We start from the raw sequence: 26,016 nt of genomic DNA, 5'->3' as shown, positions 1-26,016 counted from the left end.
GCTATGTTTTGTTGCTGCAGTTTTTTTTTTTTTGTCATGATTGACTTTTATTAGCAAAGCAGATCTGCTCATCGGATCCGCCATTATAATTGTTTATGCATTGTGAAGGCTGAATCTGAGTGTCTGTGTGTGTGTGTGTGTGTGTGTGGTGGTGTGGTGTGTGTGTGTGTGTGTGTGTGTGTGGAGGGATTTATAGTACGAAGTGTGAGAGCAGAGGTCCTTGACATGGATGCTTAGTGTCTGCCATCTCCCCCTCTTTCTCCCTCAGCTGTGGCGCCGGATTTCTCACAAAACCTGCTGAAGACACACATGATGGTGCGTGAGGGCGGTGATGTGCTAATCGAATGTCGACCCAAGATGTCCCCCTGGGGCGTCATCTCCTGGAGGAAGGGAGCCGAGGCCTTGCGCGAGTCCAGCAGGTACGTGTCTCGGCACGCCGCTGATGGTGACGCGAGTCCAGTCGGTCGGCCGACGAGTCGATCGCTGGCACATGGCAGAGGCCATGTTGTTTGCTCTTTGTAGAGGGGCATTTGTCGCAGGTGCCTGCAAGGCTGGCAAGCGTACTCAGATGAGACGATAGCGGGTGTGCCGCTCCCCGAAGGCACGACTAGGCTATGATAATGTTGACTTTAGTCCAGATTTGGCTTGGTGATTTAATGTCACACTCTTAGCTTGTCTATTATTTACACGAGGCCAGCTGTTTCCTTGACTCTCCTCCATTCATCTTCAGCCAGCGGCCCGAGCATTAGTTTGTTTCAACCAGACGCCTGTCATCCTTTGACACCGCAAAAAAAAAAAAATCCCCCTTTCTCCTGATTTACCTTCTCTGGGTTTATACCAAAATACCTTTTTCATCCATCTGTTAGCTACCACATTTGTTTCAAATGTCAGGTGTTTTGCTTTTCTCACCTTTAATGCTAGCCATATTGTCCTGCTGGAAAATGTGGCTAAAGGGTGTAAATAAAACAGGGGGAGTGTAAATTAATCAGTGGGATGTGACCAGGAGTGGCCTCTGCTGGCTTTTCTGGAGGTGTCCGCGAGCGCTCCTCCTGCGTCCGAGTCGGGGTGATAATGAAGCACTTTGCGTCCCGGTGGGGTAGTTTTCCGCTGCCATTACAGCCTTCGCGGGCAACTGGCACGGCCTGAGACTAGCTGCCCGAGCCTGATGTCACATAGCCTTGCCAGGACCTGTGGGGTGCCCACAGTGGAAATTTCAGCATCATGCGGGCAAGTGCCATCCACACCTAAGGCTCAGTAGGAATAATATTTTGCCATCAAGGCTCTCGAGGGGGTAGAAGCACAGTCATGCCAACCTCCGCAGGGTCTATCAGGGTGACAGTCCATGCCACCCCCCCACCCCTCACCACCCCCGATGGAGTAGTTCCTTGCCGAATTGGCTGGCATTTCTCCTCCAAACATACTGTATGCCCTGGTTCGGCTAAGGGTGATGCCTCAGTCTAGCTCCCTCGCTAAGTGTTCTGTGATCCCTCCATGAGGGGCCGAGGCTGGCAGAACATGCGCCGACAACATCGACCGAGGCAGGGGTCAGCTACAGGATGCGCTGTGTCCAGCACAGCACAGCTCTGGCCTGCCCCGTGAACACTGTGGCCAGACAGACAGACCCTTTGCCTGTACACAAAGACGCCGTCGCTGCTTGTTAAACAAAGTGGCGGAGGATTTGCATTGTGGTGGTGCTGCTGGTGACCTTCAGCTGTCCTGCCAGTGAAGCAGCTCTTTATGGCCACCACACCCTAATGGCTGGGAGACTAAAAAGAGCTTTATGAGACACTTTGATTGTGGTAAATGTAACTGGGACTTTTTTATGGGGAGTATTTATTTGACAATGATGTCAGTTTCTTTAATTTACTGATACAATATAAGTGAAAGTTGATTAATCAGTCATGTTCAGACACTACAACATTTCCACATGTCATTTGTCATAATTTGTCAGGCAGTCTTGAATTCCTGTGTAGTCTTAATTTGGCTAATACTATACTAATATTTAAGAATATGCTTCAAAACTGTCTAGCGACATGAACCTGGCAGAAATAAGAAATCCCAAGACACACAAGACAAAACATCAGGGGAAGGTGGATATTCGTCAAGCAAGGCCCCTTCAAGCTTCATGTGTCAAAATGGGAGGTGCCCGAGTTGTCCTGCACTCTGTCAGTGAGTCATGAGGAGCTCTGATCATGTCGGGACGGCCTGGAGAGACCGAGGGTGGGGGTGGCAGGGGTGCGGAGAGATGAATCATGGGACGGGAGGAAAAATCCTGAATTATTAAATCTGAATTGGTGCCCTCGCTGTCACCCAAAGAATTTATCACAATAATGTAGCGTCCTGGGGCTGAGGAGCGTGTGGGGGGCGGGAGGAGTGCTCATCGGATCACTTCATCTGTATTCACAGGCCTTACGAGCGCCAGCATTTTCTGAAGTTTGAATGGAAATTATAACACTCATTCTCTCTCTCTCTCTCTCTCTCTCTATCCTCTCTCTCTCTCCTCTCTCTCTCACTCTCTTGCTCTTGCCTCTACACACTCTCTCTGTCTTTCTCTCTCTCCCTCCTGCTTCTCCTCTCTCTCTCACACACACTTCTACTCTCTCTCTCTCTCCTCTCTCTCTCTCTCTCTCTTCTAACACGGTAAATAGTATGCAGCAGCAAGCGGCAGGTCCACCTTTGACGCTCAGGTAATTAAAAAGAAAAATGAGCAGATCAAAAGTTTGTGCACATCTGTCCCAGGCTGTATTGTACTGGGTGATGCCCTGTCAGAGTGTTGGATTGCATTGTCAATAGCTGGCATGCAGCCAGGGAACTTTTTGCAGACCTGAATACATTTGTAAGACACAGAATGTGCTGACTCTCTTGCTCCCATCTCTCTCTCTCTCTCTCTCTCTCTCTCTCTCTCTCTCTTTCTCTCTCACTCTTTCTCTCACTCTCTCTCTCTCTCTCTCTCTTGCTCCCATCTTTCCATCTCTCTTTCTCTCTCTCTCTCTTCCTCACTCTCTCTTTATCTCACTCTCTTCTATCCTGTCTGTCTTTGTCTTTCTCTCTGCTTGCCCCCTACCAGCCCATGTTGCCTATGTGCGCACGCACACACACACACACGCAGGCACACACACACACACACACACACACACACACACACACAAAATTACAGATCCAATTCATCTCATATGCCCTCGTTGCTGCTGTGCTTGTGATCCAAGCCAGTAGTGACACAGCCAGAGTGGAGCAGGTATGCAGTACCTCCTGCTCATAGTCTTGGGTCGGGCGCATTTCTTTCTGTCCTGCATCAGTCACGTGCTGTTAAGACGTGAAATTGAGAGAGAACGCTGGGCAACACCAGCTCATAAATCATAAAAGCTGCCAATCTTCTGAATCTGACATATTGTTACTACAAGGAGCATTTAGCTGGTTTTATGCAGATCTTCCGGTATACACCTGCATGCATAATTTAAAGTGGGGGAGGGGTGATCCCCTTTTTGCCGAAGATTAATTGCCTTAATTGCATGAGCTCTCCACTGTGGCTTTAAAGAAAGCTTGCAGCAAGGTGATCCATCTTCACAGCAGCAGTCCTTTTCAGCAGGAGTCGGTCTGCGCGTGTGTGTGTGTGTGTGTGTGTGTGTGTGTGTGGGTGTGTGTGTGTTTCTGTTTATTTGTTGTGGGCCATGCCTTTGTGTGTGTGTGTATGGTGTGTGTGTGTATGTATGCATGTAGGCCCAATCCTCGGTGTGTGTGTGTGTGTAAATGTGTGTGTAAATGTGTGCATGTGTGTGTGCCTGCGCGCTCCTGTGTGTCTTATCTCCTGCAGACACCCCGGCAGTGACGCGGTTTCGATGACATCAGCTGGAACAGAGCAGATGAGAGAGCAGTGCCTGTCCCGCTGACGAGTGCCTAAGTGGGCCACGCCGCCCATGGCTGGTGGCGCCGCAGCAGTGGTGATGGCGGCAGCGAATCACGGCAAAGGGTGCACGGAGGAGCACCGCCTTAAAAAATGTGCCGTTTTGATACGTCAATGTCATCCCCCACCAGCCGCTCCGCCACCAAAGCCTTGCCATCAAGGCTGCCTGCAACCACCCCCCCACCCCCAATCCCTGCCTTAGCCAATTGCCCGCCCAGCATGTTGACATTTGGGATTGCACTCTCAAGAAATCAAAGGAAGCGTGGTCCCTGGCCGGCGTGGGTGTGCTGGTGCTTGGCTGCCCGATTGGGCAGAGATACCATATGGCTGCTTCATTTCTGTAGTTCATTATCCTCTGTGTGCCTGTAAAGCGCCACCATCACAACAAGCACAGCAGGAGGGGAGCGGGGCCACTCGTCTGCTCCCTGTGTTAAGTGAGAGGGGGACAGCTTTCAGCATCTCATGTTTCCATTGTGTTGTTTTTTCCTCTGTGTGTGTGTGTGTGTGTGTGTGTGTGTGTGTGTGTGTGTGTGTGTGTGTGTGGGTGGGTGGTTGTGTTTGTGTGTGTGTGTGTGTGTGTCTTTGCCGATGCAGCCAGTGTATGTGTGTGTGTGTGTGTGTGTGTGTGTGTGTGTGTGTGTGTGTGTGTGTCTTTGCCGATGCAGCCAGTGTATCTGAGAGTTAAAGTCTCAGTCTGTAAGCAGGAAGAGCATATTTGTGTGCGTATGCTATGTGTTGAGACTTTTATTTTAATGGCATTTTATATGACCGTATGTGACTAAATGTTAATGTGTCCTGTGTAGTATTTCATCAACCTGAAAGCAGTGATCAAATACCTTGTTGGAAGTACAGTATCTGAAGTCCTTTAGAACTCGGTGGCTTTCTGGCCTAGAGGTTCGGCCAGTTGTGGCCAGCTGTGGTTGGCCAAGCTGGTGGGCTGCAAGTAGGGTAAAGTACTCCATGTGCTGTACGTGACACCTGGGTGTCCGTGTCGACTTGCAGAAGGCTGACTGTTGCGTCCGATCCGAGTTGACACATGTCAACGTCGGAGTGCCTCCGAGACGGTGGTGGTGACTGTAAGTGAATGACCCACTGATGCATCGGTCGAGCGGCTGCACGTCATGCGGCCTCGCGCCGATCCAAAGTGATGGCTGCCAGGGAGATGTGCATTTAAAGGTACATCTGCTTTGGCAGCTTTGGAGTACAGCACTCCTCTTTAAAGTTATGTAAAAGTGCGTGAGCCAGCAATGAGCCATCACAGCAACTTTGTAATGGCAGACAGTCCAGCTGAAATGGTAGGGCATCTGTCTACACCAACAAGACTATGATGGTTGGAACCTGATTTTTTTTAAAACATATACACACATATGGCACACTTGACTCACACACACACACACACACACACACACACACACACACACACACACACACACACACACAAACACAATCTGCAGCGTTAATGAGTCCACCTTTGTGAAGTTAGGGCAGATGTAATAAGATTTAGAGTTCTTGTGTAGCAAAAAAACAGCTCATTTCTCACAAACTTGCAATGTTATTACTATAAATCACAGGGCTCTCTGAGGAAACAGGTGTTCTAATAAAACAGCTTGATTGAATCCAAAGACTATCAAAAGGGAATGTGATTATTCAGTCACTGTAACAACTCCTTAAAGGCAGCACACTGTTTTGCTTATTGAAAATATTATCATGTTCAAATGTCACAGCGCATCTCGTTTTCATCAAAAAGCGCACATTTTCTCATTTAGTTCTAATTGAACATCTGTTTGTGGAGGGGAGTTTAAATCACTGGTGCGCTCACAGAATCGGGCTGCCAGATAGCAACATTACCGAGTTTTGCAGCCAGCGAAACTTATCTCGTTAGCGTACCTTGAGGGGAAGTTCAGCCGCCAAACCAGTCGGTGGCCAGCTGATGGTGTTTAGTGAAATTCAGACTCCTTTTTTTACCTCCTTTAGGGACATTTGGCACAGCTAGTCTTGGGCAGCGGCGTAGGAGGAATGGCCCCTGCGGCTCGGGACAAGGGATCGTGTGGAACTCGCAGCTGTTTGTTATTATGCTTTTTTGCTGTTAGGACTGGAGGCTAATGTGACGTTGTGAGGCACAGCGCCATTGCTGCAGTCCCAAGACTGTGCTGTGCTTTTTAACGCTGTCTGCTGTCGGTGGCTGCTGAAACCGTAAACCATGATTTGATATGGCACCAAGCAGGTCTTCCTCATAGAAAATCTATACATATCGAGCACTTCCATATCCAATTAGAGTATTAGGAAGACAGACACTGGATTGATTGGATGGTAATACATTGTTTAAAGGTTTGCACACTGTGGACGAATACGTAAATTAAAATCCTATGACAGGAATTGCACATACCCATGGGGATCGAGCTTAGGGCATGTGGCATGGAATGGACAGGTTTATAACAGTCCATATAAGAGTGAACATAAAGACATCTTTTTTAACAGTCCCACAGACATTATTCAGGCTCATGTTAATTGGCCTTTAAAATTTGACACTGTGGAGGCCCAATTTAGATGGACGTTGATTTGTCCTTCACTGACAGCAAGGCAAGTCTGTTAATGGACGTAACGCCACTGAAATCTGAATCTAAACAGCCAGGTGAAGTACAGATCGTTGCTGAGATTAGGTCAGGTCTCTCCATCCCCCCGCCACTGCAGGATTATGTTTATCGGTGCGAGCTGATATCATTTCTCAAAGTGAGAATCCGCCAGCACAGCACAGGTAATCCATCTTGGCTTCGCCGACAATTTCTCGCCAAACACATGTGCTCTTTATTCCTATAAGGATACCCCCCTGTGCATGCGAGAGAAGAGCGAGGAGAGGAGATGAGTATCGGGCCGAAGGAATAAACCCGGAAAGCAATCTGTGATTAGAGGAGACCTGTCTGGATACATCCATAAGCCCTCTGTGTTTGAGCGTGATAAACAGCTCCTCTCCTCCAATCTAATTACAAATACAATCACTGCCGCTGCTACAACGGGGAATTAAGACTATCTCGATGAGAAGGCTTGATTGAGATAGCTACCTGTAATGCACAGAAACTCTCTGTGGAAGCTGGGTAATTCAAGAGGAAATGTGGAGCTGTGTGTATGATTGTGTGTAGGGTTGCAGAATTTGCAGTGGTGCAATCTGTACAAAAGTGTGTTTTTTTTCCCCTGCATTGTCTCTGGCTCAGGAGTTGTTTGGGAACATGCTTTGTTCAAGGGGAATTGCTTTACTCATTTGCTTTGAAGTATGTTTTGTCTCGGTGCTTGCAGCTCATCTGGAGTAATTTTGTCATAAGTGGGCTATCTCATGAGAAACGCCTACTGTGTATTCCTTCCCCAAATACTGAACTTTGCCATGCATCATTTCCCAGGCTGGTATTACAGTAACTGTGGGTGTTTGGTGCCAGTATACATTTGCTTTACAAAATAGAGATTAATACTTTCTTTTCATACAGACATGTCTGTCCCCTGGCCTTTTATTTATTTTTTTTTAAAAAGAAGAAAAAAACTGCCATATTGCCATGGAAACCTCAAATCTGCAATTCCCCCCCGAGACTTGGGTCAACCTAGAAAAGATGGAAAGAAAAAATGTAATTTGAGGTCTTGCCTGAAAAGTTTTTCTTTTCTTGTTCTGCTCCTTTTCCCACACGCTATTTTAATGTAAATGAAATCCAGGCCATTCTTCACCAAGTGTAGGCTACGACTCCTTCAATCAAGGTTTCAAGCTTTTCTACTAGCTGTCACTCATTTCTGTTTTTTTAATCACCACCATTATCTGTGATTTCATGAGCTGAGGGACTGCATGCCTAGAGTTGGGATTATTAAACCCAACAGGAGGCTGTGATTGACATAGCAAAATTACACCGAAGAGCAGCCTGTAAATGATCTCAACTGTAGTGGAAAACAAATTCCTATTCCCTAGATTTCTAGTAGCCTTCTATCTTTGGAACCTTTTAAAATATATACAGGATGACACCAGTGAATTCCTATAGCAAGCCTAAGGATGCATGCTGCAATTGACTTTAGTGCTAACTAATTAATACCTTCGTAATCATCCATGTGTGTGTGTGCTATTTCTATACTGTATATTGCACTTCATTTACGGTTTCACTTTGTGTCAAATTAATGAGTGTGCGCTGTTGAAACGCTCTGTGCAGTACACCCTTGTCCTCTTCACTTAATAGAGTGTAAATGAAATGTAACCGGCTCGATCATAGCAAAACCACTACCCTTGGATGTCTCGCACAAACACCGAGTGTGCACTCAACGTATACTGTATGCCCAATGTATTATTACACCAGTTAAGTGCTGTGCAATGAAGGCTGTCTCTGATAAATGCAGATCATAAGCACGGGTCAAACGCGCTCTCGATAATAATGTAATATAATGCTCCCCCAGATCATGCTAGCGGTTGTAATGAACGGTATGTGTTTAGAGACACCGGGGCAGCACCATATACAACAAAAATCAATATCAATTACCTGGGTATTGAACAGTTGTCAGGGGCTAAACGTGTAGGTGTCTTTTTTTAACCAGCATCAGGCAGCGGGTCTGTTGTTCCACACATCAAAGTAAAACTCTGTGCCGAACATATTTTTGTGGACTGTAATTGCCTGTTAACCTTGAGGTTGACAACTTAAGAGCTGAGTAGTTTGTTTTTAGATTTGTCATGTAGAATAGATCTATGGGCAGCTGCACCTCTTGTGTCTGAGCAGTAGTTGTGCTTCTCCATGTATTTATTTTTTTCTTTTTTAAAACCACTCCTCTACTCTTTTTTTTTTTTTTTTTTTTTTGGCCCATCGGATCAGTCTCTGTAGCATTCGGGTTTGATTTACCTGCCTGACAAGGTCATCTTTTCCCAAACTCCAGGACTCGGTGGGAAACCTTTCGAGAGACAGACATGCAATTTGTCTTGCTAGGCCAGACCCTTCCCACCATCCACTTCAGGGTTTTAAAAGTGGTCCAGAGCATAGATCAACGCTCAATGTTCGGTCCAACCCCTGGTCCTATTCAGAGGATAGAGTGACCTAGCCTCCCTCCCAATAGACACAGCATGTGCGCCTCTCTCTCTTCCTCTCTTTCTCTCTCTCCCTCTCTCTCTCCCTCACTCCCTTGCTCTCTCAATCTCTCTCTCTCTCTCTAGCTCTCCCTCCCTTCCTCCGAGCGGTGTATGCTCTGGAAATGTTTTGATGCAATCATGATTAGAAACACCACCTGGAGGTAGGTCAGTGATGGTCAGCTCTGTGCTCTGCTAAAGACAGATACACATGGCGCGCCTTATCTTTATGTTCCTCCCCAGATGTCTGAAAGGCTTGACACGTTTGCCCGTGTACAGCTATTTACGTAAATCTGCTGCTCCACAAATGCATTTTAAATGGTGTGCAAGAGGCATTGATAGAAGAATGGACTGTTGCAGCAAATCTGTGGTAGATGCCATGGACATTGCAATGCCACACGTTCAGGTTAATCGATGCTTGGGACATTGCATGCAACACATTCAGGTTAATTATTTACTGAAACCACCAGAAGTGAAAAGATGTTCTTTTTTCCTCTATTTTTTCTCTATTTCCTCTGTTTTTTTCCTCGCTGGAAGCACACGGGTTATGTTCATGCTTTCCAGTACGCTGGTTTATTTACAGCGCTAATGAAGAGAGCGGCGGCGCCTTTTTAACCCGGCCGTTCCGGCTCAGCCATCAGTCCTCTGACAGCGAATGCGTGGAGGCAGGTGGCAGGACAGTGATGCCGTTTCGTTAGCCATGACTTCCTGCAAACATGACGACCGATAAAGTGCATCCATCTGCGCCCACTTCCCTTTCTTCCACCCCGAAGTTACCGACACGCTCCTGTTGTCTGTTTGTGTTTATATTTAGCTGCACTGCTGGCTACAGGATGGGTGTTAGTTTGCACCATGTTTATGCAGCGATTACGGAGAAGAGGGCTCACAATTTGGCGCAGTGCCGATTCTGGGCTAATCCAATCAAATATTGGTAGCATGTTTTGGATCGGCAACTTTGCCTGCAGTTCTTTAAGTCTTCATGTCTTTCTTTCTCCAGTCCCAGGATGTTTTGGTCATCACCGGGCATGAGAGACACGGGCGAGGATGCCCCTCTCGTGCCATTTATCTGCAACAGAGTGAAATATGCACCAGACAGTGGGTTTCCTGTGTAAAACGTGCCGGTGAGCTGACTTGACCTGAGGGCAGTGGTGGAGAGAGGACAGATGATGGAGACGGGAGGCGGATTTGGACTCCGGCTTGTGCAGTTCACACCTCAGAGTGGCAGCCGACGCCTCCTCCTCGTCATCCTCCTCCGCCGGTCTTCGTCTTAGCGCATTAGTGCCTCTTTCATCTCCAGGAAGGCGAAAGCGATAATAGAACCGTGTCGCTGCACGACGTCTGTGGTGTTTGCTCTTTGCACATCCGCAAACTCAGTTTAAGATGGGGTGAAGCTGAGGGTGGGGTGTTGGGCATCCACCCCCCCCCCCCTTACACACACCCCTTATGTAAGTGTAAGGGTATTGTCTTTGGTGGTTTTGAGCCTTCTCTCATTAACTGGTGTTATTCCCGAGCTGAGGGGAGAGGAGAGGAGCAGAGTAGCACTCCTGTGCTTGTCTCACCTCTGAATAATTGATGGCGCACTCCCCCGCACACGCGTCTCATCCCCGGGCCCGGGACAGGACGGAAGCAAGTGCGCCGTGAACGAATACATCTGACGGACGTGTGGTTTGCGCAAGTGTGGTTAGCAGGAAGGAGGACGTGGGGGTGGAGAGAAGGATTTTTTTTTCCTCTTTCTCCCTCTCTCTCTCTCTTTTTCATCACCTCATCTTTAACCTAGATCTGCCACATTCATCTTAAGAAACTATTTATCACCGGAGAGCATTTAGAATTCGGCGATATCCAAGTCAAATTATTCCAACCGCGCAGTGTTTTGGAGAGGGAACAAGCCTGTTAAAGACAGGAAGAGGAGAAAGGAAGGGAAAAACCCTCCTGGTGACTGCTGCAGTGTGTATTCCCTGTCTGGCATTTGTATGCTGTTCATAGGTCTCGGTGGAGACCATAAAAAGACACCTGTTAGTCACATGACCAGCCGAGGATCCCAGAGGACACTGAGCTGGTGGCAGAGTATGAAATAAAAACGTGTGTTTTGTTACATTCCAAACTGGGATGGCAGATGTTTGCCCATATAGGTGACCGAAACCAGGTCAGTGCTTGATCTAGATAAAACAACATGGCGTTCCATTTGTGCTCTTTTCTCCCATTGAGAAAAGAGAGTTAGCAGAGTTTCCTCTCCAGAAAAAAATGTTTAAATGTTAACAGACTTTTTGCGACTGGAGATTGCATACAGAGAGCAAATAGAATTTTAAAATGAGGTGTTTATTTCAGTGAAGCTACCAGCTACTGGCTGTTTCGCTGGGCTCAGTTCATTAACTATATAAAGGGTTAGTGGGATAAAAGATGCTTTTAGTGCTGATAAGTGCTGTTTATTTCTTCTCCATTATCACACATGAGATTTGGGGCCACGACAGAGTTTTTCAGGCACTTTGTTATAGTAGGGCTGCAGTCGGAATGCATGCCTACGGAGCCCGGGAGAGCTCACTTTAAGTGATAATTTTTGACCACGTTTTCCTTTAATTGAGCCCTCGAATTAATAAAACGTGAGCACGTTTTCCTTTAATTGAGCCCTCGAATTAATACAACGTTACCCCGTTGTAGGCCTAAATTGAGCTCTCGAAATATGTATTTCGTGCTCACATTTAGTATTTCCCGACATTTTCTCACCGCTCGCTGTGCTGTGGGGGCAACTTTGTGTTCCCTTGGCATGGACTAGGCCTACAGTTGTCTGTAACATTACAATTCATATTGGTAATGTGATGATAACCGTAGGCGGCGTCAGGGTGGTTTATAGCGGACTTATACTCTTTGTAGCAGGGTCACATGTGGTGTCAACCGCCAGCTATGGAGACCCATAATCGGGAAATTCTACTAGGCTACTCGGGCTCTGTTGTAATGACCGGTTTCCACTACCTTCTGGATTGTTGACTAAAGCCTACGTTAACTGTGAGGTCTAGAAGGCAATCGAAGCACACACAGCGACAAGCTCCCAAACAATTACAACGCGTAGACCTACTGCTGTTGGTAGGCTACAATAGGCTACTGCGTATTAGTAGTAATACCCACCCAATACAATAAGGTTCCCTCTAGCGCCCGATGGGCCTCACCATATAACCCACCCGCACACCAATATGATGCACACAACGCAGTAAGCTTTGATACGGACTATGAAACAGGAGACATAAACAGTGGTGTACACAATGCTCAGCTTCTCACGCTATGGAGCTCACACCGTTCGCGATAAACACCACAGCTTTCTGCATAAACTTGGACCTCAACAAACACTCAAAACTTCGGCAAACATTCAGCTGGACGAAGATGGCAAGGGGCTTGTGCAAACACACACACAATCATCTCCCACCTATAGCCTACCTAACGGGGCTATATCCAGGTGCACTGCAATCAATGAGATTCCCCCTACAGTAGCCTACGTCACTACAAGCGACACACCTCCTGACGTCATTCCCGGGGATACCCCTTGACACCACACTACGTTTTTGTGCACACAATTTTATTTCTTTGAGCCCACGTTTTAATTATTCGTGGGTGCGTTTTAGTAGATCGAACTCTCGAATATACTATAACGTGCTCATGTTTACATGTGTCAAGACAATATTGAGTGCACGTTTTACAAATTGTGGCCACGTTTAATCGTGCACACAATGTTCTATAACCATGTTCACAAATTGTGCTCTCGTTTTAATACATCGTGCCCTCGTTTTAGTAAATCGTGCGATCGTTTTAGTAAATAGTGCACTCGTTTAATAAATTGTGCCCTCATTTTACTATGCTTAAAATGAGAGCTCAATTTAGTAAAATGAGCGCACACTATAGTAAAACGAGAACACAATAGCCTATAGTAAATTGTGCACACGATTTAGTAAACCGAGCACACAATTTAGTAAAACGAGCGTACGATTTAGTAAAACGAGTGCACACTATAGTAAAACGAGAGCACAATATAGTAAATTGTGCACACGATTTAGTAAACCGAGCACACAATTTAGTAAAACGAGCGTACGATTTAGTAAAACGAGTGCACAATATAGTAAAACGAGCGCACAATGTAGTAAAACGAGCGCACATTCTCTCAACATGCAAAACATTTTGCGATGACACCTCTAGGGCTCCGTACATGCCAACTGTTGTAGCCCTACACAAATGTTCTGTTGCAAGGTATGATGGGAAATGATGCTCTTGTCGCAGATCTTTCTTGTCAGTGTGGTCCCCCAAAAAGTCACACAGTTGAGGTGACATCATCATGCATCTGTTGTAGTATCTTTCCCAATAGGGATTTTGTAATGAAAAGTCTAAAAACTATAAGGTTTTACACTATTACTCCACCTCTTTGGAATTTAAGTGCTTCTTTCTTGTCAAACAAGATTAGATTCATTTGTGCACAGGGTAATGCATTTAAGTCCTTCATTTAAAAGACCTGATTTTGGAAACATGCACTCTGATTTCCAAATTGATTGTTCATCACCTGCATTGATTAACATGATACCATGTACATAACAACTAAAATGACTTGGAAGGTGCTGTAGCCAAATGAAGTGGTTCTCACTCCAGGAAATCAACTTATTCAAACTGGTGGCGTCTACATCTCAACAAATTGCTGGGATGTTTTGCATTCCATGTTAAATTGCTTCGCCACCAAAATGAGTCGTCAAGGATGAAAGTGTTTGTTTTTGCACTGGGTAATGGTGTACACTCTCATTACAGAAACACACTTCACAGAGTGCATTTTATTTTACGCCACCACACCCCCTTTATTTTTTTTACTACAGGCCCTGAAGCCCTCTCATATTTACAGTTTGCAGATTCAGCAGAGTATTCCAGATAATTAGAATCCACTACAGATTAATGAGTCACTCGTACTGTTTCCTCCCACCCACCGCCCCTTTTCAAGGTCACTATTTGGGTTTCAGGCTCTTGCGTTGGGTAGGGCTCTCTGCTCCTTGTGAAGAATGGTTGACCTTTTGTGCTGCAGTGGCCATTCAGGAAAGGACACTTTTCTGATCAATGTTCAGTTTTTCTCATTGTGCACTAATTAAAATAGATGCAAAGTGCTGGCAGCTTCTAGAGGACATTACCTGAGAGAAACTATACTGTTCTCAAGAGGTCATTTGTTTAGAGTATCAAATACATTCACATTTCCTGTATCAAGTGTCTGACCCAGTTACTGTGAAGTAAAGACATAATGTCTTTGTAGATTTCTTTTATGTTTTTTATACAAAGTTTATTCAAAGTTTATCCAAAGTAACATGAACACTTATATGTCAAGTTTTGAACGCTGCACGATTATTAACACTTCATTATGGCACTGTCTATCCTTATTCATCTTGTTCACAACATTTTTTGGCTGATGATTTAAAATAGCTCTCCACACATGTGTCTTTACACCTCCACTGCAGGATCTCCATCTTGGACAATGGAAGCCTAAGACTATCGAACGCCACCAAGTCAGATGCAGGTGTCTACACCTGCTTTGCCAGAAACAAGTTTGGAGAGGCAAGCAGCACTGGAAATCTCCTGGTTAAAGGTAATGTTATACTGCCACACATATGTAATAAAAGAATGCTCCTCATCAAATGTTCCCAATCTTGGGTCCCTAGGTGCTTCTCCTCATCTTTCCTTGCACCTGTGAATGTTATTACTACAAATTCACCTCTGAACAACAGGGCTGAAAACGATAGTGGTATCTAGTAGCTAAAATGGTAACATCTGTTTTTTTTTTCCGCTGTATTACATCTGTCATCACCACCTGGATGCCACAGTGTGTGCCACAGTTCCCATTTTTTTTTATTAAATGTGCTTTTTTCTTCATCCTCTGTCTACACGGTGGAACATGAGTGTCTGCAGCAAATGAATGCGCTCGCAATCGCATAGTGGATCCTCATTAGGTGAAGAGTGGTGTTGCTCTCGCTCTTCTTAATGAACCCCTTTCAGCGGCAGTCTCGGAAAGAGCACCGCAAATTTACCATATCTTTGGCAAGGGGATTTGTTTCTTATTAATGCAGAATTCACCCTCCACCCCAATCTCACACATACACACTCACTCACACACACACAGACACAGACACTCACACACAGTGAATCACATTCACCCTTATAGGAAAGAACTCAAATAAAAAAGGAAAGACAGCGAGAGCCGGCAGTGTCACAAATTGTGCCTGAGATGCCTGGTGAGGAGGGAGGCTGGGTAGCATTGCGGCTCGGCACCGGTGACTTATTACGCCGTATTAAAAATGGATGAGAGGAGGGCGGAATGTGCTGTGTACTGTGTTGCTCGGTACACACACACACACACACACACACACACACACACACACAGTGTCACACCAGCCACAAAGAGGGCACTCTCATTTCTCTTCCGTCTGTCTTGCTCTTGTCGCAGATCTCTCTTGTCAGTGTGGTCCCCCAAAAAGTCATCGGGGTCAAGTCATAGCATCACACACACTAAATTATGGCGAGGCATGCGCTCCAGCTCGTCGGCCACACGTCCGAGGGGCTTTGGCCTCTCACTCAAACCCAGGAGCAATTGATTGTGTGTGTGTTTATGCAGATTGTGCCATCATGCTCTCTTGACGTCAGGAGCCATAGTAGAAAGTGCAAGCATTATCGATGTACACAGTCTGCATGCTGTTATATTATTGATTCCCTCAAACCTGCAACAGACATTTAGCTATGAGAGCTACGTCTCTAGCAGCTTTGTCATTTCATTAGATGTGTAATATGTAACAGGCATAGATCTCTGCCTAAATATTAGTTTAGAGAAGTTAATATATCATTTTTATGTTAGTATATCCAGTCACATACCCAACTAAGTGCAATCAGTCAAATTAAGTGCTATGCTAATTGCTGTGAGGAATGCAATGAGAAATTAGATGAGTCATAAACCAAAAATTTGCCAAGAACCAAGAACTAGGCAGTGGATTGCATGTGTATCTACTGTGTAGTGAGGTCTTGTTTCGGTGAATTTAATAGACAAAAATATGTTTTGGTTAATTAACTAAAATAAAATAAAATAAAACAGTGTGTCCAAATCTCTTGACTCTAACACCCTCTAAATCAATGACCCAGATGAGTTGCCTCTACTACCATTGTTAACTGGTTAAAAAAACATTAACCTCTTGTGTAGCAATACTTTGTAGTTGCCATAGAAACCTCTTTGATCATCTATCCTCAAGCTTCAAGAGTCAATTTTGCATGGAGGTTTCGCAATGATTTATATCAGTCTAGAATTGTATAATCGACTTCCTCAACTCGTTAATAGGCATATTTAAGAAGCATTTACTGGATCCCATTTGTGAGGATGACACAGGCATTTCAACCTAGAGAACAGATGCGTGCCTAAAAGGATGTTTGATTGTGATAGTTTGCAAACACTGACCAGAGATTCAGATAAATTAGACAAATGTACAAATGTTCTTGTCTGTGTTGTCAAAATTGTATGTTAATGAACAATACACAGCAGGTTAATTGTGGCATGACAGGCACTTTGGTGTTTGTTGCCTTGGTTCCCAGGAGAGTGCAAAACAGGCTCTCTTTATCAATGCAGGCTCTTTCTGCTTTTCTGTCAAGATTAAGTGTCTTAACAGAGAGCAAGCGACAGCAATACTGTCAAGTTAACTTAACTGATCATTCCATGTAGGCGGATGTTTTTCAATTTCAGCAAATTGCATTTAACCTCCCAATTTGGCTGTATGAAGAGGAAGGCTTTGTTTGCCCCCCCCAGCCCTACTAGTTTACTTGCCATCACATCTCGCTTGAGAGCTGCATCTTCAGCTCACATACAAATGTTCTCATGTATGATCTAGTCCCTAACTGTCACAATTGATAGCGCTTTGGAAATGGGACGAGGTAATTTACATTCACGATTTCATTTGAGCTTCAAAACAAGGTTTGTCTGTGCATCTCCATCCACGGAATGAGCCCTTATGGGAGATGACAGTGGTTCATTTAAAATTGACTGCATTGGGATGAGTGCAGCAAAAATACCTGTCACAACGCATTCATTCACCCGCAATATGAATAAGCGCCACACACACCCCCACCCCACCACCACCACCACCACCACACAGCGTGTGAGCATGGGGCACAACAGACGAGGCTCACTAATGTCCCAATTATTCCAACACTGAGGGATGTTAACCGGATTAATCTGTCGTTATCGAGACGTGTTCTCCTGACAGAGATGAAGGTGGAGATATATTCCTCCGTCAGTGTGTTTTTTTCTCTCTCTCTCTCTCTCTCTCTCTCTCTCTTGTCTTTGATGGCTCAGACTGTCTGAACTCCTTATTGAGGGCTATTCAGGTTGAGTCCCAGGTGTAATCCATCAGGGCATGGCTGCACCTTTTTTTTTTGGTCCGAGGCCATGTGGCGTTTGCAGATTGACACCAAATGGAATCAAACAGGAGGCCGCATGAGCGTCATGTTACCTTCTGAATTAGCCCGCACCTCCAGGTGTGTCCTCCTTCCATTAGCAGCGGTAAGACATGACCCATAAGACTTTTGAGAATTAAAGGCCCTAACATGTGATCACATAAATCTAAAAGTCTTATTTTACAAGGTGACAATGTCCATCACGTCCTCAGGTCCTTCACAGAAAAACTATATATTTTATGTGAAGCTTTTTATTTGTAGGCTGGGTAGTGGGCAGAATGTAAGAGAGGGAAAAAGATGAAGAAAATATTTCATATTTTATATCGACTTCACTGAGTGCTGCATCTTTCTCTCTGGTCGGAGTCATAAGCCATTTATTCTCAATGAAATAGCACATTGCATTGAATGACCTCCAGAATCTTAAAAGCCAATCATTGCTATAGGGACACAATACAACTGACACTGTCCTGTGTGAGTCAGAAGCAGGTAGGGAAGACTCCTGTGTTGTGTGAATAGGGACAAGTGTTGGAAAAAAAACACGTTTGTTTGTTTGTTTGTGTGTGTGTCTGTGTGCGTGCGTGCGTGCGTGCGTGTGTGAGTGCGTGCGTGAGTGTGTGTGTGTGTGTGTGTGTGTGTGTGTGTGTGTGTGTGTGTGTGTGTGTGTGTGTGCGTGGTGTGAGTGTGTAGGCATGTGTGCCACAGTTTGTTTTCCTTTTTTTCCTCCACAGCCAATGGAGCCTTTGAGATTTGTCCTTGAGAGAATTTCCTTCATGTCCTAAGGACACTGTGCTGCTGTATTCATGCTTGTTCTTGAAAGCTTTTCTGTTAATTGATTCAAGGCTGCCGAGGCAGTTGGTTCAGGCAGGAACACCGAAGGGAGAAAATCGCAGAGAACTGAGAGGGTTGCTCCTCTCAAAAGCAAAGACTGCAGTGTAGGTATTATGGAGATGATGCTATACCACATACATGTACAGATGGCTTTGATACATATGACAAAGGGGAGGAGGGGGGTGCTGAAAGGGGGCTTTTATACAAATGTATCCGATTTAATGTGAACATAGCCTTAGATCAGACATCTTAGATCAGTTTCCATCGCCACCCCCCACTGAGAGTCCCCCTGGTGAGGGTCTTGTTTTTTCCTCCAACACGTTTGACCTTTTAGCCACATCTTACCGGCGTGCCCGTCCTGGCGGGATGATCCCGGAATCGGGCTTGCTCAGTCTTCCAATCCACCAGGTCGGCCGGCTGGCTGCCAGACCCCCTCAGAACCCCTGCATAATTGAAGCCTGTGCGATCGCCTCGGTGGCAGGAACAGCAGTGGTGATGGTGGAGGAGGTGGAGGAGGAGGTGGAGGAGGAGATGGAGAGGGGGCACTAAAGAGCAACCACACCAGAGTGGAGCTCACATTCACACATGCTTCCAGGGGCCATTAAAGCCCAGGCGCTGCTGTGCTGGAGAGCCCACTGTCATGTTTGTTTTCTTCCGCCAGTGTCTGCGGCCGAGCCGCTCACTCACGGAAGCCCAGGTGTGTGTGTGTGTGTGTGTGTGTGTGTGAGTGAATGATTGTGGAGGCATTATATGTGGGTGAGAGTAAATGTGTGTATATGCGTGCATGTGTTGTTGGTGTGTGTGTGTGTGTGTGTGTTTGTGAATGTGTAAAGAAAGAGCATGAACAAAAGAGAGTGTCAGTGTTGGTGGTGGTGGTGGTGGTGAGGGGTAGGGTAGCTCTCTTACAGAGCCTGTCACACGTGCCTCAGCACAGCAGCGATGCTATGCTATGCTATGCTATGCCTCCCCATTAATTCAGCATGTAAACAGTCAACTGCGCGCCTCTTTGACCTTTCCCTCTAATGCGATAACTCTGCAATTTTCCCCCATCTCTAGTTTCCGCCGTCTGGCCCCCTTAGCTCTTTCCCGCCGCTACGCTAAAGCCTCACGTCTCTCGCATCGCACACTTTACCTCATCTCTGACTGACCCCACCAAATGTGCAGGACGCTCCCTCCTCCCCACTCCCACCCCCTCACCCCACCCTCTCACCTACCCATATAATGACATTTCGTAACAAGGTATCATACAAGATGGATATCAGTCAAATTATGCTGGAGAGCCCTCCAGGGGTCACGTTTTTTTTTTTATCTGCACGGTCTGTCAGCAATGATGATGGAGTGGAGTAATAACACCCACGTTCCCCCGTTGTCTTGTCTTCACACTCTTTCTGTCTCTCCCTATATCCCATCACCAGAAGAATCCTCAGTGGGTTGTACTCAGGTGGATACGCTCAATTCGCCACAAAAGGCTGGGCTGCCTTTTTACACCGCTCCCCACCAGGGGTAACCTGACCCTCGCCAGATGAATTTCATTCAGCCTAGCTCCGCCTAGCTCCACTCACATCCATCTGGGCGTCACGGGTTGGCTTCGATGTGAGTGGTTAAAGTAGCACCTCAATAGATGACGGACAAGTGGCTTATCCAATCATATGCAAGGATTTTTTGATAAGGCCCAGCCTTCTGAAGCACCACTCCAATGGATTGATCCCAGATGGATGAGTGGAGCTAGGCGGAACAAAATTCATCTGGCGAGAGTCAGGTTACACCAGGGGTGGACGAAGTACACAATTCCTTTATAAATACGCCTTGTCAAATATTACTCCAATACAAGTGAAAGTTGCTAAGTCAGATTTTCACTTATGTTGGAACTACAGAAGTACTTGCTTTTAAAAGTATTCAAAAGTATAAGTATTTTTCCTTTTTAATGTATTGTAATGTTTATTTGGTCAGTAATAGGGTATACATCCTTTGGTCGGTCATAGGACTTGAACAGACCTTTTTGTCCTGACATCCAACAAAAACACTTAAAGCTGCAGTTGGCAAGTCGGACAGATTGAGGGGAAAATTTTTAATGTTTACAACTCTCATGCCCCTCCCACACTACCACCGAGCACCCTCTCATCAAGTTTCTGCTCGTCAAAGCCGGTCAGAGTGCACCAGACTGTGATTGACAGTCAGATCTCGCACAGCCCTGCTCTGATTGGACCAGAAGAACCGGGAGCTGTGAATTTTTGCAAAACAAATCTCTCAAAGCTCTAGGTGGAGGTAGAAGTGCAAGTTTTTTTCTAATACTGGCTAATTTATATTGTTCTGTTGGAGCATAGTGTCAGTTTCAGTGAATATGATCAATTATGCCTATCGCATTATTGCATTTAAAGAATGACTTTAAATGTGGTTAAAAGTAATGAGTACTTCTTTACTTGGAGTAAAAGTCACAGGTTTCCAACAATATTAATACTCAAGTACAGTACAGATACTCAAAAATCATACTTAAGTACAGTAATCAAGTAAATGTACTTAGTTACTGTCCACCCTGCTCCTCCACACACACACACACACACACACACACACAGTCACATCAGACTCCAAGATCTTTTCTTGTTGTGCCCTTCCTTAGAGAGTATTTTGAGTGGTATGTGTGTGTGTGTGTGTGTCGTCAGTGGCTCCGAGCGTGGAGGTAGTGATATTAACGGATCCCCCTCTGTTTACTCACGGGAGGATTGGGTTCTACCTGCCCACGTGCACGCGTGGCTCACAGGCCCTAAACGCAGGATTATGAAACTCCCACCTTTTAAATATCGCCTGCGGAGAAATGCACTTCACTTGGACGAGCGGATCGATGAGATCACTCTCGGGCGTGTGGGTGGGTGTATGTGGTGTGTGTGTGTGTGTGAGTGTGTGTGTGTGTGTGTGTGTGTGTGAGAGAATTCACAGACCTGTGGAGTTGACGCCGTGTAATAACGTGCTCGTGAGGGGAAGTTCGGTGAAGAGAAGAAGGCCAGCGAGACACACAGGTGGTCGCTCCTGTCCCCTCGACTGTCATCGAGCAGGTGCCGCACAGATGTGGTGCTCCACCCGCATCAGAGGGCGCCCAACAGACATGTCTTCTCTTTACGCCCCTGTGGCCTGGCATTTCAGCCCAGCGGAAGAGACATTATGCGCTTCTAAAGTCCGTCACGCAGTCAGTGTAGGATGGGGATTCTACTCAACAGTGGTACTCAAGAGGCATCCACGAGCCTTTGATTATCTATGTTCCACTAAACCATTTTTTGTCTTCTCTGTGTGTGTGTGTGTGTGTGTGTGTGTGTGTGTGTGTGTGTGTGTGTGTGCGTGGAGATAATATTCAATGCAAACATGGCGGGTGGGAGCACACCGTATGAACATTGCACTGCTGGTGCTTTCCACATGAATTTCAGTCTGTCTGGGGATCGTTTGCCATGCTTCATTTAGCCCACGCTCAGACCTGCAGCGCTTCAGTGGAATACTAACAGCACCCCCGTGAGGGGGAAAGGGGAACTGCCGCATTAGAGGAACCTCACCCTCTTCCCACCCACTTACCACACAGTCAGCAGCCCTCCCTATTGGGGCTCAGAGTATGTGGAGTGGAAGGAGGGAGGTGTGTGTGTGTGTGTGGGTGTTTGTATTGTTTGTGTGTATGGTGTATGTGTTTGTGTGTGTGTGTGGGGGGTGTAGAGGGGGTTGGAGATGGATGGGCCCAGGCTGTCATTTAGGTGAGATGAGCAGTGGCTGTGTGTGTGTGTGTGTGTGTGTTTATGAGTGTGTGGTGGGGTTTTGTGTGGGGATACAAACACAGACTTATCCTGTGGTGTTGCTGTTGTGCAGTAGGAGACTGAAGCTTGGTGGGGGGCATCTCGGCGAGGCGTGGAGATCACGCAGATTTAGCCTCAGCCACAGCTGCGGCCCCACGGAGTTTGCTTTCACTGGATGCTCAGGAGGTGGGTTTGGTGGGGAGGGAGGAGGGGAGATGGGATATGCGGGCGGCTGCCTCGTCGGTCCGGGATTTAGTTTGAGACGCGCAGGACATTTGTGCAGGCCTGGAGAATATTATTGCTCCATTTGATGCTGACAGTGCCGTTGTTACCATGACAAATAGGCTGGGGAAGCGGCCGCTGTGCTCTCGAGTGAGATCTCGCTCATCCGTGCGAATGATCTCATGTTTTGCTTTGCCTTCTGTCTGTGTCGCAGAGCCCACGGTGATCACCACCCAGCCGGCGACGCTGGACGTGACGGTGGGCGAGAGCATCGTCCTGTCCTGTCAGGTGACCCATGACCCCTCCCTGGAGCCCCGCTTCACCTGGTTCTTCAACGAGCAGCTCATCAAATTCGGCAGCCACGGTGACTACTTTGAGAAAGTTGGCGGAGTAAGTGCTCTTAGCGGAGCGAGGTCCATCTCAATTCCAGCCTATCATGCCCCAAGCATACAATATATGTCAAAACGGTCATAAAATGTACAACCCACACCAGCACATAATGAACCTTACGATCGTATAAAAAATACACACTCTTCATATCCTACTGCGTATGCCTGTGTTATTTATGGTGTGTCAAACAATGGATGAGAGTCATTGTCCCCCCCCCCCAGCAGTCTCTGGGAGACGTTCATCTGAGTCCAGTCTCTAATAGTCGTTCCCTCGCATCGTTTGTGAAATAACGACATACGCATTACAAGTTTGACAGAAAAGCGCACTGAAAGACAGACACATCTTCTGCAGCGCCTGTGACTTAGATTAATGCATTTTTAATACAACACACGCCTGCCTTTCAAAGGGTTCATTCCTAACATCTATACACTGAAAGCCAACCCCCCACCCGTTTTGCACAGAGGTGATAATTATTAGTCTCAGCAATGAAATGAAAGTCAAGGATGGATTTACAGCGCAGATAGTTTGTCAGGTTTTCCATTATGGTGAGCACTCACTGACAGCCCCTCGCATGTGTTAATGCAGTTTATAATTAAGACCGGGGCACGCGGTAACAAATGACTCCGCTCCGTCGCTAACATGCACCAGTATGGCGTTCCATTTAAACTTCATGAACCTTTTTAATTGTACAACTGCTTTTGCTTCATTCAATTCATCAGGCCTCCTTTTCTTAGTGGCGAGTGCGCAGGGGCATATCAAGTGATGGAGGTAGGCATGAGCTGTTATTACCCGCAGTGGAAGTGAAAGAGAAAAACATCTTAAACTTTCTTTAACCCTTTTGGAAAAAGCCACACAGGCTGTTATTGAGGATAATTGCGGCAAGCCGAATGGCGGGAGGTATAACACTCATTCATTTTGTCCATTGGTTACTGCTGTGATAATTTAATATTCAAGCCAAAGGGCTCCACTTTGCCAACCATGCTATTCCATCTTATGCCCCTGTTGCTCAGTTTAGAGGCAATAGTTACGGTATGTAGAAGTCACAGGCTCAAATCCCAGGTTACACAGAGAGAAAGAAAAAAAAAGCTTTTCCTGTCTTCATGCACTGCAAGTTGCTTCAGTTTAGATCTAAGTGTCTGTTTAAAAGAAGCAGCATCAAAGCCACATCCATTTCCCTTATGTGTTGCTATTGTACTTTAAAAGGCCTTTGCACACTGAAATCCCTTTGCATGTATTTCTTTATGCAGTCAGTCAAATGCAGAACATTTTGCAAATCTGACCTGTTCCAAAACCGGTTTTGACAGACGAATGAGACTCTGAGACCATTGTGCAACAATTATGGGTACTCATGTGGCAAAGGCCTTTACACGCAGATTGTTGATTATGCAGGCAATTGATCCACCTGTGTCTGTCTGTCTCTCTGTGGTAGCACTCCGCTGGGGACATCATGATCCGGAACATTCAGCTGAGGCATGCTGGGAAATATACCTGCGCCGTGCAGACCAAGGTGGACAGCATCTCCATCGCCACAGACCTGATCGTTCGAGGTATGTTCACGACTCCTGCCCGCAATCATCTCCTCAGCAGCCGGTGTCCACTCCACGTTTGCCCATGTGCCCAAGGCAGTCTTAGAGACTCACCTGCACGGGGCCAGCGCTTCTCTCATGTCTTTTTTAATTACCAATCACATCTCTCCCTCCGTTAGGCTCATTCTGCTGTACTTCACTCAAAGACGGCTGCTTTCATTAACTCGGACAAGTGAAAAACGCACGGCTTTGCTACTGGCTTTTTCAAAATGCCGACTGCCATTGAAACCCTTTTGTTGTTGCCGTATTAATTCTCATAAGTTCTTTGTGATGTGTGTGTGTGTGTTGTTGTGTATTTGTTTTGTTTTTTCACTTCATCTCACACAATATGCAAAACAGTCTCCATATTTGATGAAGCTATTAAACACATTTTTAGATTCAAACAAAAGATAGTGCGGGGTTTCCTGCGTCAGAAGATGAGAACAAAGGGGGGGGGGTACTGTATAATCTAATTAGACAGATTAGCTCTGCGAAAATACCAGCACGAGAGGGGGTGGGGGATGAGGTGCTTGGGGTATGTGGAGTGTGTATGTAAGTGTGTGTGTGTGTGTTGGTGGGGGGGGTTAGCAGGTTTCACCAGCTGCACACTCTTGCTTGAGGCACTGGCAGGCCGATAAGAAGGCCAGTACGCAGCCTGGGAAACGAGAGAGCGAGAGCGAGGGGGGAAAAAGAGAATAAAATAAACCAGAGTAAAACGCAGTAACACGGTTTGCATGGCTGCCCCGCGTATTTCCAGGTCCTCCGGGCCCGCCCACGAGCGTCCATGTGGAAGAAATCAGCGATAACACAGCTTCCCTCTCCTGGAGGCCCGGGCCGGATAATCACAGTCCAATTACGGCGTACACCATCCAGGCAAGGACGCCCTTCTCGCTGGGATGGCAGGCCGTCACCACAGGTGAGCCCCCCAACCAACCTCCACCGCATTGTGCTGCACCACGTCGCAGATCTCCCAGTCTGGCCTCCTGTGTTTCTAGTTCAGTCAAAGTCCTAAGGATGTTTTTTTGGCTTAAACTGTGATTTAGATTTTTTTTTTCTTTCTTTCTTTGTTCTTGTACTGGTGAATCAAATAAGACAGTATAGTAGGAAGTGTTTGGCAATAGGACAGAAGCTCAGAGTTTCATTATTGGACTCGCATGCCTCCCGGTCTGACATTGTGATTGAGTTTCCTCCGAATTTGCCAGAATCTCACCAATGTGTGACAGGTCAGCCGCTCTGTCCATAATGAAACTTTATTAGCAGTGGCCAGCAGTGGCCACAGGATGATGAATAAGGTTACAAAGGACATAGCAAATTAGAACCATGGGGCATCGTTTTGGGCATTGTGCTTAATTGGTTAATGCACTTATACAGAGACGCTGTGTCCTCCATGCCACTGGGTTGGTCAGACTGGAGGTCACCCACCCACTGAAGCCATGCTGCCAAAGGACTGTAGGATTGTCCGTATTAAGGGAAACAGCTGCCCTTGCTTTCCACCCCCGCACAGTAGTAGGGATTTTGGAGAGGGCAGCAGTGTAACATAAGACAGGGTTTGTGTGTGTGTGTGTGGGTGTGTGTGTGCGTGTGTGTTTGTGAGCCAATCAGCACGTAGGCAGGCCACTGCTCACGGGAGGGGTATTTCTGTTTTCCGTGCCAGTTCCGGAGGTGGTGGGGGGGCGACGTCTGACGGCCACCGTGACTGACCTGAGCCCGTGGGTGGAGTACGAGTTCCGAGTCCTGGCCAGCAACTCCATCGGAACCGGAGAGCCCAGCAAGCCCTCCAAGCAAGCACGGACCAAAGAAACCTGTGAGTCCTTCTGCCCAGCC

General features: G+C 46.4%; 1 protein-coding gene across 2 annotated transcripts in view; it reads left to right on the top strand.

The window, feature by feature from the left end:
- The window catches only part of cntn4 (contactin 4), a 105,308-nt gene that overhangs the window by 71,982 nt on the left and 7,310 nt on the right, over nucleotides 1-26,016 (top strand). For both annotated transcript variants that reach the window (XM_048254007.1, XM_048254008.1), the window contains exons 11-16: nucleotides 269-419; nucleotides 14,447-14,574; nucleotides 22,452-22,627; nucleotides 24,057-24,174; nucleotides 24,950-25,108; nucleotides 25,847-25,996. In XM_048254007.1, the coding sequence (XP_048109964.1) occupies nucleotides 269-419; nucleotides 14,447-14,574; nucleotides 22,452-22,627; nucleotides 24,057-24,174; nucleotides 24,950-25,108; nucleotides 25,847-25,996 (882 nt within the window). The remainder of the gene's footprint in view (nucleotides 1-268; nucleotides 420-14,446; nucleotides 14,575-22,451; nucleotides 22,628-24,056; nucleotides 24,175-24,949; nucleotides 25,109-25,846; nucleotides 25,997-26,016) is intronic.

Source organism: Alosa alosa, chromosome 10, assembly GCF_017589495.1.
Source record: "Alosa alosa isolate M-15738 ecotype Scorff River chromosome 10, AALO_Geno_1.1, whole genome shotgun sequence".
Classification (NCBI taxonomy): Eukaryota; Metazoa; Chordata; class Actinopteri; order Clupeiformes; family Clupeidae; genus Alosa; species Alosa alosa.
Note: the sequence above shows the minus strand (reverse complement) of the source record. Positions and strands in the feature narration are given on the sequence as shown.